Genomic DNA, 14,321 nt, shown 5'->3' on the forward strand with positions numbered 1-14,321 from the left:
CTGATTGGCCGCTGGTTAAAGCTCCTTTTCACTGTAGTGACCTGCTGTCGCCCTTTGTACTTCGGCAGTGGACCCCTCCTCTCAAAACTTCCGATGTCTTGACTGGCCACTGGTCAAAGCTCTTTAGATGGGAGAACCTTTCGAAATAACTTTAAAAAAAAATTGACACCTGAAATTCTGGGACATATGTGACACTGGGTCTCTACAGCCATCTGTAAACACTGGAACCATTTCCCTTTGCCAATCACCTGTCCAGCTCTTGGCTCCATCCCTCCCCCTCCTGTCTTCTCCTATCATTTTGGATCTCCCCCTCCCCCTCCCATTTTCAAATCTCTTACTAACTCTTCCTTCAATTAGTCCTGACGAAGGGTCTCGGCCTGAAACGTCGACTGTACCTCTTCCTAGAGATGCTGCCTGGCCTGCTGCGTTCACCAGCAACTTTGATGTGTGTTGCTTGAATTTCCAGCATCTGCAGAATTCCTGTTGTTAACCATTCCATTATATTGGGTTACCACTACCTCTTCAGAGACACATGCGGCACATTCTGGCAGTATCTCCCAAAGGGTCAAATCTACCCCAGGTATTGAAACAACCAGGGAGGAATAATGGATAAAGCCACACTTGAATCATAAGTCATATTAAACAGAAACCTGTTCCCTGCTTTATCATTTTCTTCCCACCCAATATTGAAAATCTTGTGATCTTGACATTTCTAACAATCAGTATATTCTGAGTTGGATGATCATCCTGATGGCCACTGACGTGTAGCCAATAATTCATAATCATCTGCGATCTTCACAAATACGATGGTGTCTGACCTATTTCCACCTGCAGACCAGAGTCAGGAAAAGACCTAAAAGCATCACAACGCAGACGTAAAGTCTGGGCTTGAAAATAACATCTAGCAATTCCAAAAGTGAGGGAGCAGCAGACTCGCATACAACACACCCCTTAAGCATACAACACACTTGCTATTGAGGGAGTACAGCGTAGGTTCACAAGGTTAATTCCCGGGATGGCAGGACTGTCATATGTCGAAAGATTAGAGTGACTGGGCTTGTATAGTCTGGAATTTAGAAGGCTGAGAGGGGATCTTATTGAAACATATAAGATTATTAAGGGATTGGACACACTGGAGGCAGGAAGCATGTTTCTGCTGATGGGTTAGTCCAGAACCAGAGGCCACAGTTTAAGAATAAGGGGTAGGCCATTTAGAACGGAGTTGAGGAAAACCTTTTTCACCCAGAGAGTGGTGGATATATGGAATGCTCTGCCCCAGAAGGCTGTGTAGGCCAAGTCTCTGGATGCTTTCAAGAAAGAGATGGATAGAGCTCTTAAAGATAGCAGAGTCAAAGGTTATGGGGATAGGGCAGGAACTGGATACAGATTGTGGATGATCAGCCATGATCACAGTGAATGGCGGTGCTGGCTCGAAGGGCCAAATGGGCTACTCCTGCACCTATTGTCTATAATCTAAAACTGCTCTAATCAACGTATAATACAAGGTAATCATAGATACCCCTATTAGCTCTCCACCCCACCCATGTCCCACCAAACACCCAAGCACAGTAAGGGCATTACATCTCCCAGTATTTTATTGACATGATACTTCAATGTAAATCTCCATCCATATACCGAGGAATCCTGATCACCGACACCTGTCCAACGTTCGTCCATGCAGTCCAACACTACGGTCAAAAAAGAGCCTACTGATACGTTTACTAAAACTAATAACCTGAATTTTTGCTGCTGAAAACTTAAATCCCCACTGCTCACCCCATTTTTCCACCTGCTTTCTCCACAGCAGTCTGGACCTTATTAATTACAGAGTTAAGATCCCTGCCCAAAATTCACTAACCCGTTTCTCTGCACAAAATGTTGGAGGAACTCAAGACAGACAAAATGCTGAGAAAGAGTATAGTCGACATTTGGGGCCGAGACCCTTCAGCCGATATACTCTTTTCCATGGATGCTGCCTGGCCTGCTGAGTTCCCCCAGCATTTTGTGGGTGTTGCTCCGATTTCCAACATCTGCAGATTTTCTTTTGTCTGTAGAGGAACTCAGCAGGCTCGAGGGGGAAGGACCTCGGCCCGAAATTTCGACCGATCACACTGTTGGCCTGTTGAGTTTCTCTCGCATTTTGTGTGCGTGCGTTGCTTTGCATTTCCCGCATCTGTAATTTTTTTCCTGTTTGTAACCAATTTCTCTTTCGCTTTCATTAAAGAAAGAGTCTGCGCTGAAGTAGCAATGCCGGGAACAACCATTACCAGAAGGAGGGGGGAGGAGGAGGAAAAAGAAACTTCACTCCTTAATGTATTGTTAATGTATTATTAATACACCAATTAAGAATGTAATAATAATTAAAGAAATTATTATAATTACACTGAAATAACTCAATCATTGAAGAAGAGGTGAAAACAATCGAAACACGGTCCCTGCTTGTGTCAGAGATGGCGCGGCTGGCGGGAACTGGGAACAGAATCAATTATTCAAACACAAGAAACACTCGGGATGCTGGAAATTTGGAGCAACACACTCACACAGAAGGTTTGACCATCAGACAGCATTTATATAGCGAAATGAACAATCTAGGGCTTTACTCTTCATCGGGACTGGAAACAAAGATGGGAGAAGCTGGGCGGGGGAAGGGGGAGGAAGACGAGCTGGCGGGTGATAGGAGGACCCAGGGGGAAGAGGAAAGGGAGTGTAGGGTGTAGAGTAGATAGGAATAAGAAGGAAAGGATGGAACTACTGAACATACGGAAGATAGTGGGAAGGGGGGCGTGAGGAAATTATGTGAGAAGCTGGGAGATGACAGGTTGACGAAACAACGATCAAAATTAATTTATCATCAATTTGCGTGTATGTCACCTGAGCCATTTAGTTGTAGGCATACATTTCAGGTCAAAATACGAACTTCGATAATAAATGTACTTTGGGTTGAACAATCCGGGTGGGAGGAGAAAGATGGGGAGGTGATCGGGGGAAAGGAATAATGGGAGAAGCTGGGAAGGGGTAGGTGGAAGAGAATAAGGCGAGGGGCTGCGTCTGGGGATTCCGCCTCGGCACTGCCAGTTATTGTGACGTCACTGGGATCCCCGTGTTGTGTGGTAGAGTTTCTCTACGCGCTCTTTCTGCTGTTACGTCACTGGGAAACACTGGGATCCCGCACGAGCGCCGTTTACCCTTTCGGGGCTGCGCTGTATTTTGCGGAACGCCAGCGTATGGTAACGTCGGCATTGCTCATTTGCAGGGGGCTCCAGCGTGGCCTCGCAAGAGTCCTTGGAGCAAACGGATTTATCGGCTAATACTGGTTGAGAAGGGTGAATGTCGCACATACAGTGCAAAAGTCGTAGACATATATACTGCATAATACCTATGCACAGTCCTGTATTTGTTAACGTGGAGTGGAAAGCGAGTTTGTAAATTCGGTGAGAGCAAAGGACGGGAATGGTGTGGGGAGAGCGCTGGGAGGGGCGTGGGACAGGTGGTAGAGAAGGAGTGCCAGGTGCGGGTGCAGACACACCCAGCCCTGAGACTCTAGGCATAGTAATTTGATTCCGTTACAGAATGCCTCTCTGGTGCTTCCCTCTCTCCCTTTTCCCAACCATGATTCACCCCCTCCCTGCCCCCATCCGACTCTCAGTCTACAACAGAGACCCATATCAGAATCAGGTTTATCATCACTCGTGAAATTAGTTTTGTTTTTGCGGCATCAGTACAGTACAATACATAAAATTACAATAGAACAGCACCAAAGACACCCTAGCTAAGACCTTTGCACAGTAGGGTGAACAGAATTTATACTTAGTACTGCTGTGCGAATCTTGGTGGAAGAGCTTGGAATTCGATAAAATAAATCCAGTTAGAGGTTTGTGGAAATATGGCATAGTCTTTTCTTCAATGTTGCTTCCCAGTTGACTATTTAAAAGGGAGTTTGGTTTCAGAACTTGAAATGGTGAGTTTGATGGAAAATTTGCATAGGTTTGTTCTCGGAGTTAAATCTATATTATGAGGGTATATTTACTGCTTGATCTTCCTTAGAATCAGAATCAGGCTTATTTTCACTGACATGGAGCAAGAAAGGGTAAGTTACAAAAATAAATAGTGAGAAAGAGGAATAATGAGGTTGTGTTCATAGACAGTTCAGAAATCTGATGCCGCACACAGAAAATGCCAGAGGAACTCAGCAGGTCAGGCAGCGTCCCTGGGGGGAGTATAAACAGTTCATATTGTAGCTGAGACCCTTCATCAGCAGTGGAATGGGAGAGAGGGTGGGGCAGAAGCCAGAATAAGAAGGTTGGAGGCTGGGTGGGGGGAAGGGGAGGAGGAGCATGGTGGAGAGAAAGAAACTGTTCCTAAAATGATGAGTGTGGGTCTTCAGGCTCCTATTTCCTCCCCAATGGTTGTATTGAGAAGAGGGGATCTCCTGGATAGTGAAGGTCCTCAATAGTGGATGATACCTTCTTGAACCACCAGCACCTCAAAATCATCAAGGCTGCGAAATTGGAGTGTTTGAATAAGGATTTGGGGGTTTTATGATAATCTGACCCTGGGCCTCAGTTCACCAGATCCTTCGGAAGGTTTCATTTCTATGGTGGGCTTTCCATTCATGAGTTACCATGTCCACTACTTCAGATAGGCAGGGTCAGAGTGTTTGTGCTTCCGGACTTGTGCTGTGGTTATCGGAGCTATCGGCACTTCCTTGAAGTAAAATATTTCGTTCAGGATGGTTCTGAAGCTTCAACAGCTGTGGGAAGTCTGGGCAGTCCCTCAGCATGGTGCTCGGATCTCCTGCACTTTATATTGTACTGATGTGTAGATAGTAACAGAGCCCAACGTTGCAATCGGCTGGCAGCCAAGAAGGAATGTCTGCATGTGGATCAAAAATTGACATCAAGGGATAATGATCTGTCAGTGATGTATCGTCGAGGAATTGGTGGAATTTCTTAACTCCAAAGACAATTGTGAGTGCTTCCTGCTCAATCTGGGCATAGTGACTTTCTGCCTCGCTTTATGTCTTCAACATGAAAGCGATTGGATGCTCTTCATCCAATGGCATGATATGTGAGAATCAGTGTTCAAGCAATTGCTTCAGTACCGCCACAAACTATGAAATAGACTCGCATTCCTCTTGATTCCTTTTATGAAATCTAAACTTACCAGTAATAATCAAAAGTTTAATTGAATAGTCGTCCTTAAGACTTATTGCCTGGCTTAGCAGTTTGCACTAGTTACTAGAAGGAAACAGTTTTGCATTCATCACCGTCAGAAAATTTGAAACATGAATATCATCTGGAATTTGATTTGCCAGTGCAAAATCTTCAAATTTTTCAGTATGTGAACGCCATTGCTGTGTCGTGCCATCATTCTTCTAAGCATCGTTGCCTTTCCCAAACACAGTCACGTTCCAGAAAGTTAACTAGTCTTATCCATTGGAAATAATTCGGAAGGTGTGTAGCTCGGGTGGTTGATGGTTGGGTTGAGTTGTTCTCCGATCTTGGCAACTTACTTGCAAGCATTTTGTCCCCATGCGAGGAGAGTGCTGTAAAGCGGCCTGACCAACTCTCCCTAATCTCTGCCCATGAAGATCGAGAGGGGCTCAAATTCGACTGGGCATCAGTGAAAGTCGTGAGGATTTGTCACCTGGTCACCAGTTGTTATGTTTCTGGTACTGGGAAGCTGGGTGGTCATGAATGGCACACAGAGACGCGAGACAGAGAGGTGAGGACAAACGTACAACTTTATTTTGCTTGTAAAGCATCTGCCTAGAATGCCCTCTCACGTTGCATTCAGTATGTCACACTCAAGCCCAATTTATACTTCTGCGTCAAATGTACGCCGTAGGTACCGCGTACCCTATGCCATAGGGTGACGTGCACCTCCCCAAAAATGTAACTCGTGCGTTGCGGCGACGCAGACTGCAATGCCTGTGATTGGTCCGCTTGGTAGCTTTGCATTTCCTCCTACACATTTCCAGTTGCTTTTCTCCACCGTGTCTGTACAGTGATGCGAAATAAATGGTTGGAGACAATGAGCCAAATCGTCAAATCTACCTGCCAACATCCGAAAATATTTGAAATGCATTTCTTCGCCCACGTCTCTCACGAAGAAACTCAACACAATGGCGAAGAAACTCAACGCAATGGCATAGAAACTCCACTGCCAACTAGCATTTTGGCGGTGAATTGCAGAGCGACGCAGACGCAACTACGCATGCGTGCTACGGCGTAGGGCTATGCAAAAGTATAAATCAGGGCTACGGCGTAGGCTACGGCATAGTCCATACGCACAAGTATAAATCAGCCTTCAGGGAGACTTGACAACAACCTGTGAGCATCAAAATATACATGAATATGTAACATTTAATTTATGAACGGATTTTAAATTCAGACTTTTTGGTTTATCATCCTTCAACAGCACCTGTTGGACATGGTCTTTCAACTTAGACTCCCCTAACATCACTGTGGGTGTACCTACACCTCAGGGACTGCAGCGGTTCAAGGGGGCAGCTCATCACCTTCTCAAGGGCAACTAGGAATGGGCAATAAATGCTAGCTTAGCTGGTGATGCCCACATCCCGTAAATCAATAAATTAAAAAAAACCTGAACTTAGTGTCATTCCAAATCTGGGATGTATGACTTTTCGAATTAGGGAATTGACAAAGATTAGAATTAGAATTTATTTAAATCTTACATCCGACCAACAATGTGAGGGAGTAAATATCTTTGCGTTATGACTCCGTTGCAATGTACAGATGTGTGAATTTAGAGAGATGAGCGGAAAATCACAATCCCAATTCAGAGTAACAACACGGCTGATGTATACGTGCCATCTTGGAAGGAGATTGAATGGACTTTAACAATGTTACTCCAATAAGTTTAGGAAGTTCGCAAGAAAACTGACTGAAAATAGATTTGGCACAGTACTGTGCTCGCTGCTGGGAATTCCAGGGATCGACATCTTTCTTTGAAAGGAATGTCACGTGTCGACACTAGGCATTCCTGGGGTGGGGTGACGGAGCGGTTTGGGCGGCTGGGGCTCATCATCTGTGGGTGACAGCTCGTCTCGGAGAAGGAAAACTTTGATCTCAAATTTCTGCTACCGTGCAGCTATACTCACTCATGGGGAAGGCTTCAGGAGTATGTCCCAAGGAAAAACCTGGAGCTAAGGCAGTCCAATATTGAGTTCAACATTGACAGGCAACTCCTGCGATGCTGCTGGTGCCAAACTGTATCAGTCACTGCTTTTCCTTTGGATTCATCAGCTGTGTGGAGAAGAGGGAGTCTGTTACGTGCATGGGCAACAGGTTGCTCTTCATATTGTATTGCACTGGCTTGTGTATCACGTAGGTAGCTGAGACACAACATTCGTGGTCAACCCCGACAATGGAAGACCTTTCTGGTGGAGTGGAACCCAGAACAACTGAGGTAACTCTGATCTGTCTCCTTGCTGCAAAGGTTCAAATGAAATCACTTGGGGAAATTTTAATTCAGTTTCCAGTGGGCATGCTATCTGGGATGGCACCATGGTAAGATGGGGTGTCAGGGAGGGGTAGCACCTCTGGTGGGGGAAACATGTCGTGTCCTTTTCAAGACGGTTAGTCCACCTTTGGTCCCCACCTGGCACTCAGCTCTCACCTGTGGTTCCCTGTAGCTGTTTGCATGCGACAGTGGCCACACCCCGGGCAACGGCTTCGACAAGGCGGCTAAACCAGGTGAGGGTAGCCGACGGGTCTCAAACCTTCGGTGAGATAGGGAGTTGTCTATCCCAGCATGTGAAGACAGACTCCGGCGGATTGAGTGGACGAGACCAATGGAAAGTCCAACGGTCAAGAAGGCGTCTCTGCAAGCGTCATGGAACGTGTAGAGCAGGATACGACACAGAAGACGTCCTGGTCATCCACTGAGCCTAGTCCCATCTCCAGCTGTCTCGACTTGCCTTGCCACTAGATCCAGATGGGAATTGGGAAGAGAGAGTGAGGCTGACTCACTTAAATCCAAATCAAGTGCTAGTCTGGACACCATCAGCCGGCTGGTGGCGCAGTGACGTCAGCACCAGACTCCGAAGCGAAGGTTCCTGAGTTCGAATCCAGTCGGGCCGCTCCTGGGCACGCTTTCCATCCATGCTGGGTTGAGTGTCGAACTAGCAACTCGACCTTGTAAAAAAAAAAAGTACTAATGGTGTCAAGGTCTTCATTGATGACGATGGACGAGCCTTATGGTAAGATGATGGTCATAATGGTATTTATGAAAGAGCTTTAAATTTTAGTCCAGTTGAACTTTTGTCAACTGTATTTTAATTTAATGGGGGAATGGAGACACTGGGTTACAATACTGTGTTCGTACCACTTCTCGTGAGGGCTATACACTTAACTTAATGATGCAGAGCTCTTGCTGACCAGCTGGGAAAGCCTTCAGTGTATGCTGTGATGTGTGAACTTGATTCTGCCACTAGTATACAGAGCCACAGTATCCGATTAGCCTGGCTCTTTTCAGTGAGACGTAGGTGCCTGCCTTCTCTTTTCCAGCAACTCTGACATCTCCATCTCCATCCCCCATTGTGAGCTTATTTTCCAGTCCTAGGTAAATTGCATTAACAGATATCCTTAAGTGGATCAGCATGTGAAAGATGTTTCTGCTGTCTGCTCAGCAAAAAGCAGTGTCTAACATTGTTGGAGATACTGAACAGGTTGGGCAGATCTGTGGAGAGAGAAACATACTTAGTAGTTCAATCTGATAGACCTTTGATCAGTTTTGTTGAAGGTTAGTCCAGACCAGGGGTTCCCAACCTGGGGTCCATGGACCCCTTGCTTAAGTGTATTGGTCCACGGCATTAAAAAGGTTGTTCCACACTCTCATGACCCTCTGACTGAGGTTTCCCCTCATGTTCCCCTTTATCTTTTCACCTTTCACCCTTAACCCATGACCCCTGGTTGTAGTCCCACCCAACCTCAGTGGAAAAAGCCTGCTTTCATTAACCCTATCTATACCCCTCATAATTTTGAATACCTCTTTCAATCTCCTAAATTCCAAGGAATAAAGTCCTAGCTTATTCAATCTTTCCTTACAACTCGGGTCCTCCAGACCTGGCAACATCCCTGTAAATTTTCTCTGTACTCTTTCAACCTTATTATCTTTGCTGTAGGTAGGTGACCAAAACTGCACAGAATCCTCCAAATTAGGCCATTCAGCTATGAGTAAGAGAAGACAAACTGAGCAAATAAAAAAATCAATACAGAGAACGTGAATTGTAAAGTGACTTGAAGGTGAGTCAGTAGGTTGTGGAATCAGCTCAGAGTAGCGGTGAATGAATAATCTATGCTGTAAGAACTGTTCCTGAACCTGGTGGTGTGGGACCTAAGGCTTAGAAACATAGAAAATAGGTGCAGGAGTAGGCCATTCGGCCCTTCGAGCCTGCACCGCCATTCAGTATGATCAAGGCTGATCATCCAACTCAGAACCCTGCACCAGCCTTCCCTCCATACCCTCTGATCCCCCTAGCCACAAGGGCCATATCTAACTCCCTCTTAAATATGGCCAATGAACTGGCCTCAACTGTTTCCTGTGGCAGAGAATTCCACAGATTCACCACTCTCTGTGTGAAGAAGTTTTTCCTCATCTCGGTCCTAAAAGGCTTCCCCTTTATCCTCAAACTGTGACCCCTCGTTCTGGACTTCCCCAACATCGGGAACAATCTTCCTGCATCCAGCCTGTCCAATCCCTTTAGAATTTTATACATTTCAATAAGATCCCCCCTCAATCTTCTAAATTCCAGAGAGTTCAAGCCTAGTTGATCCAGTCTTTCATCATATGAAAGTCCTGCCATCCCAGGAATCAATCTGGTGAACCTTCTTTGTACTCCCTCTATGGCAAGAATGTCTTTCCTCAGATTAGGGGACCAAAACTGCACACAATACTCCAGGTGTGGTCTCACCAAGGCCTTGTCCAACTGCAGTAGTACCTCCTTGCTCCTGTACTCGAATCCTCTTGCTATGAATGCCAGCATACCATTCGCCTTTTTCACCGCCTGCTGTACCTGAATGCCCACTTTCAATGACTAGTGTATAATGACACCCGGGTCTCGTTGCACCTCCCCTTTTCCTAATCGGCAACCATTCAGATAATAACCTGTTTTCCTGTTTTTGCCACCAAAGTGGATAACCTCACATTTATCCACATTAAATTGCATCTGCCATGAATTTGCCCACTCACCTAACCTATCCAAGTCACCCTGCATCCTCTTAGCATCCTCCTCACAGCTAACACTGCCGCCTAGCTTCGTGTCATCCGCAAACTTGGAGATGCTGCATTTAATTCCCTCATCTAAGTCATTAATATATATTGTAAACAACTGGGGTCCCAGCACTGAGCCTTGTGGTACCCCACTAGTCACTGCCTGCCATTCTGAAAAGGTCCCGTTTATTCCCAGTCTTTGCTTCCTGTCTGCCAACCAATTCTCTACCCACATCAGTACCTTACCCTCAATACCGTGTGCTTTAAGTTTGCACACTAATTTCCTGTGTGGGACCTTGTCAAAAGCCTTTTGAAAATCCAAATAGACCACCTCCACTGGTTCTCCCCTATCCACTCTACTGGTTACATCCTCAAAAAATTCTATGAGATTCGTCAGACATGATTTTCCTTTCACAACTTCATGCTGACTTTGTCCGATGATTTCACTGCTTTCCAAATGTGCTGTTATCACACCTATGATAACTGACTCTAGCATTTTCCCCACCAATGATGTCAGGCTAACCGGTCTATAATTCCCCAGTTTCTCTCTCCCTCCTTTTTTAAAAAGCGGGATTACATTAGCCACCCTCTAATCCTCAGGAACTAGTCCAGAATCTAAAGAGTTTTGAAAAATTATCACTAATGCATCCACTATTTCTTCCATAAGCACTCTGGGATGCAGACCATCTGGCCCTGGGGATTTATCTGCCTTTAATCCCTTCAATTTACCTAACACCACTTCCCTACAAACATGTATTTCCCTCAGTTCCTCCATCTCACTAGACCCTCGGTCCCCTACTATTTCCGGAAGATTATTTATGTCCTCCTTAGTGAAGACAGAACCAAAGTAGTTATTCAATTGGTCTGCCATGTCCCTGTTCCCCATAATCAATTCACCTGTTTCTGTCTGTAGGGGACCTACATTTGTCTTAACCAATCTTTTTTCTTTTCACATATCTATAAAAGCTTTTACAGTCAGTTTTTATGTTCCCTGCCAGTTTTCTCTCATAATCTTTTTTCCCTTTCCTAATTAAGCCCTTTGTCCTCCTCTGCTGGACTCCGAATTTCTCCCAGTCCTCAGGTGAGCTGCTTTTTCTGGCTAATTTGTATGCTTCTTCTTTGGAATTGATACTATCCCTAATTTCCCTTGTCAGCCACGGGTGCACTACCTTCCCTGATTTATTCTTCTGCCAAACTGGGATGAACAATTGTTGTAGTTCATCCATGCGACCTTTAAATGCTTGCCATTGCATATCCACCGTCAACCCTTTAAGTATCATTTGCCAGTCTATCTTAGCTAATTCACGTCTCATACCTTCAAGGTTACCCCTCTTTAAGTTCAGAACCTTCTGTACCTCCTGCCCAATGGTAGCAGTGAGTGTGTGAGATGGTAGTATCAAATATGAGGGAAATATAATTTTCAAGCATATTTGTAAAGTTCATACCAAGTTTTCTTCAATTTAACATGAATATAGAAACCTGGGCTGAAAAGTATACTTTTAATTTTATTTTCAAGGTGTAACCATCATTGGACTGACCAGAATTTATTTTCCATTTCTAATTTCCATTAGGAAAGTTAGCGATGAGATGCCCTTTTGAAATATTGCAGCACTCATGGTGAAGGATAACCAACGTTCTAAATTTCAATGGTGAGGAGTTCTAAGTTTCAATGTCAATTAATTTAAGACAATTGTCAACATTAATGCCTATATTGGAGTTTCTTAAATGATCTTTTAATAGGTATTTGCAAGTTCTATATTGTTGCCATAGGCATTATTAGATGTGTTGAGTAACAATTGCTGCTCATAACTGGGTAAACAAAATTTAATATTTGTTTTTGTTTTCCAAACAGAAAGTATGTATCTGAATTCAGAACAAGTTGCCTTAATTGGACAAGTATTTGAATCATATGTTGTGGAATTCCACAAAAATGATATCATCCATGTTCTGCAAAAGCCGGATCAAAGTGCTCATTATCCGATCACCGTGAATGCACTTTCACTGTTCGAAATCAGCATGGAGATTGGGGAATACTTAAGTGCGTTTCCGAATGAATTATTTCCAATATTTGACAATGCGTTACACAGAGCTGCCGTGACCGTTTTGCAGTCACATGCAGAGCCACATGGATTGGTCACGAAGCAAAATCTTCACGTGAGAATTTCAGGTTAGTAGGTGAAATGTTAAGTTATGGAATTGTGCTTAATTATTGTTGTGGCAGTTAATAGTGTTATGCCTATGTGACTCAGTTAGCCTCTCCCACATGGGAGGAGTTCACATGCTGTACAAGCAGAGTTATCAGTAAAGTTCAGTTGAATAGCCTGTATGAAGCCATGCTGGTGTGCTCTGCACTATCCCTCAATATCGAACTCATCAGTTTTAACACAAGAATGCCATTCAGTCCACTGAATCCATACTAGTTCTCTACAGATCTCATTAGTCCTATTTCCTCTTAATTGTTATTTCCCTGTATTCCTTAAATCAATTCTCCCGTTTGTGCTCATCAAATCTCAGTGCAATTCTTTTGCCTACTCCAGGGAGTAAATTACAGTGGTTAATTACTCCTTTGGGTCACTCATCTGAGTGTTACTGGTACCATGTAACCCAGTACTACCTGTCGCATGGTCGGGTGGTCGGTGGCTAAACTGGCTCCCCCACCAGGCTTGCCTGGTGAGGAGGGTGGCTGGACACCCTGCAGGACAAAAAACAAGACCTGTCAAAGGGCGGATGAACCCTCTGATAGGGTCAACACCCATCTAGCAAACACGTGCCATGAAGCGTGGAAAGGGCACCCCTTGTATCGAAGCTTGGTCTGGCCATTCACTGCAACAGAACTTCCCCCAGCTGTCTTTGACCCCACCATGCCGCTGCATCTGGGAGGGTATGTTGAGAGAGTGGGTCTGGACCTGTGCGACGCCCTACTCACCTAAGATCCACTCACGCACACGCTGTTCCTTTCTGAGGATTGGGGTATCACCCCACTAACTGACTGGAAGGAACCGTCATCGTCCTATGGGATGGATAGCGAGAAGAAGAAGAAGGTGGTGGGGTGGAGATGCATCTCTAGCAAAGGAGGTGTAAGTTGCTCCTTCCCTTTGCTAGCCTGCAGGTCATCGGCAAGGTGTAGCATCTGCTAAGCCCCTCCCATCCCCGGTCAGGGTCACTTGTCATTAAGCCGAAGGAGCAGGTGGTGGATGGTCGTACGAGCAGCTGGTGCATATCACAAGTCCTATTTATGCGACCACTGATGCCAGGCAGACAATCTCTGAAGAGTATTGATAATGGCTGGGATCACCAGTCTTGTAAAGACACTGTCCAGAAGAAGGCAATGGCAAACACGTCTGTAGAAAAATTTGCCTAGAACAATCATGGTCATGGAAAGACCATGATCACCTACGTCATGTGACATGGCAGATAACGAGAGAATAAATTACTCCTTGGAGTCTGCATTTAATTAATAGACAATAGGTGCAGGAGTAGGCCATTCAGCCCTTCGAGCCAGCACAGCCATTCACTGTGATCATGGCTGATCATCCACAATCAGTACCCTGTTCCTGCCTTCTCCCCATATCCCTTGACTCCGCTATCTTTAAGAGCTCTATCTAACTCCTTCTTGAAAGAATCCAGAGAATTGGCCTCCACTGCCTTCTGAAGCAGAGCATTCCACAGAACCACAACCCTCCGTGTGACTAAGGGACCAAGCTACCAGCACATCTCTGGAGGAAATCGGGCACCTCATAAAAACTCATCTACGCAAGGCAGCTTTGGTCATTCTCGTATCCAGGCTCTGATACACATAAGGTGGCACTGCTAACTTCAGCAAAGGTGTGTGGCAGCTGCTCTCAGGGACTTTAAACAATGATTACTCTGTACGTAACTGGTGGTTAATTCCAAATACAGAGTCTCATTTTCTATTTCTCATGTTTCAAGATTGAAGGAACCCAGGAATCAGTCCAACCCTTCTTCACTTGTATTATCAGTGTTACTGTAGGGCAGGCCCCAGGGAAAATGCACGGGAAACACAAGGATCATCTTAATGCATTTTAAATTTTCTAATCTCAGTTTGGAGGAGCAGCAGCTTGTAT

General features: G+C 45.0%; 1 protein-coding gene across 2 annotated transcripts in view; it reads left to right on the forward strand.

Moving 5' to 3' along the window:
- Positions 1 to 2,463: 2,463 nt before the first annotated feature.
- Positions 2,464 to 14,321, forward strand: part of mcm9 (minichromosome maintenance 9 homologous recombination repair factor) — a 63,936-nt gene continuing 52,078 nt past the window's right edge. Inside the window, exons 1-3 of one of the 2 annotated variants that reach the window (XM_072279223.1) lie at positions 2,464 to 2,547; positions 11,808 to 11,885; positions 12,089 to 12,403. In XM_072279223.1, the coding sequence (XP_072135324.1) occupies positions 12,094 to 12,403 (310 nt within the window). In that variant the 5' untranslated portion in view covers positions 2,464 to 2,547; positions 11,808 to 11,885; positions 12,089 to 12,093. Of the gene's footprint in view, positions 2,548 to 8,138; positions 8,225 to 11,807; positions 11,886 to 12,088; positions 12,404 to 14,321 lie in introns of those variants that run through there. The other variant, XM_072279232.1, reaches the window with a different exon arrangement.

The sequence above is a fragment of the Mobula birostris genome, chromosome 2 (assembly GCF_030028105.1).
Source record: "Mobula birostris isolate sMobBir1 chromosome 2, sMobBir1.hap1, whole genome shotgun sequence".
Lineage (NCBI taxonomy): Eukaryota > Metazoa > Chordata > Chondrichthyes > Myliobatiformes > Myliobatidae > Mobula > Mobula birostris.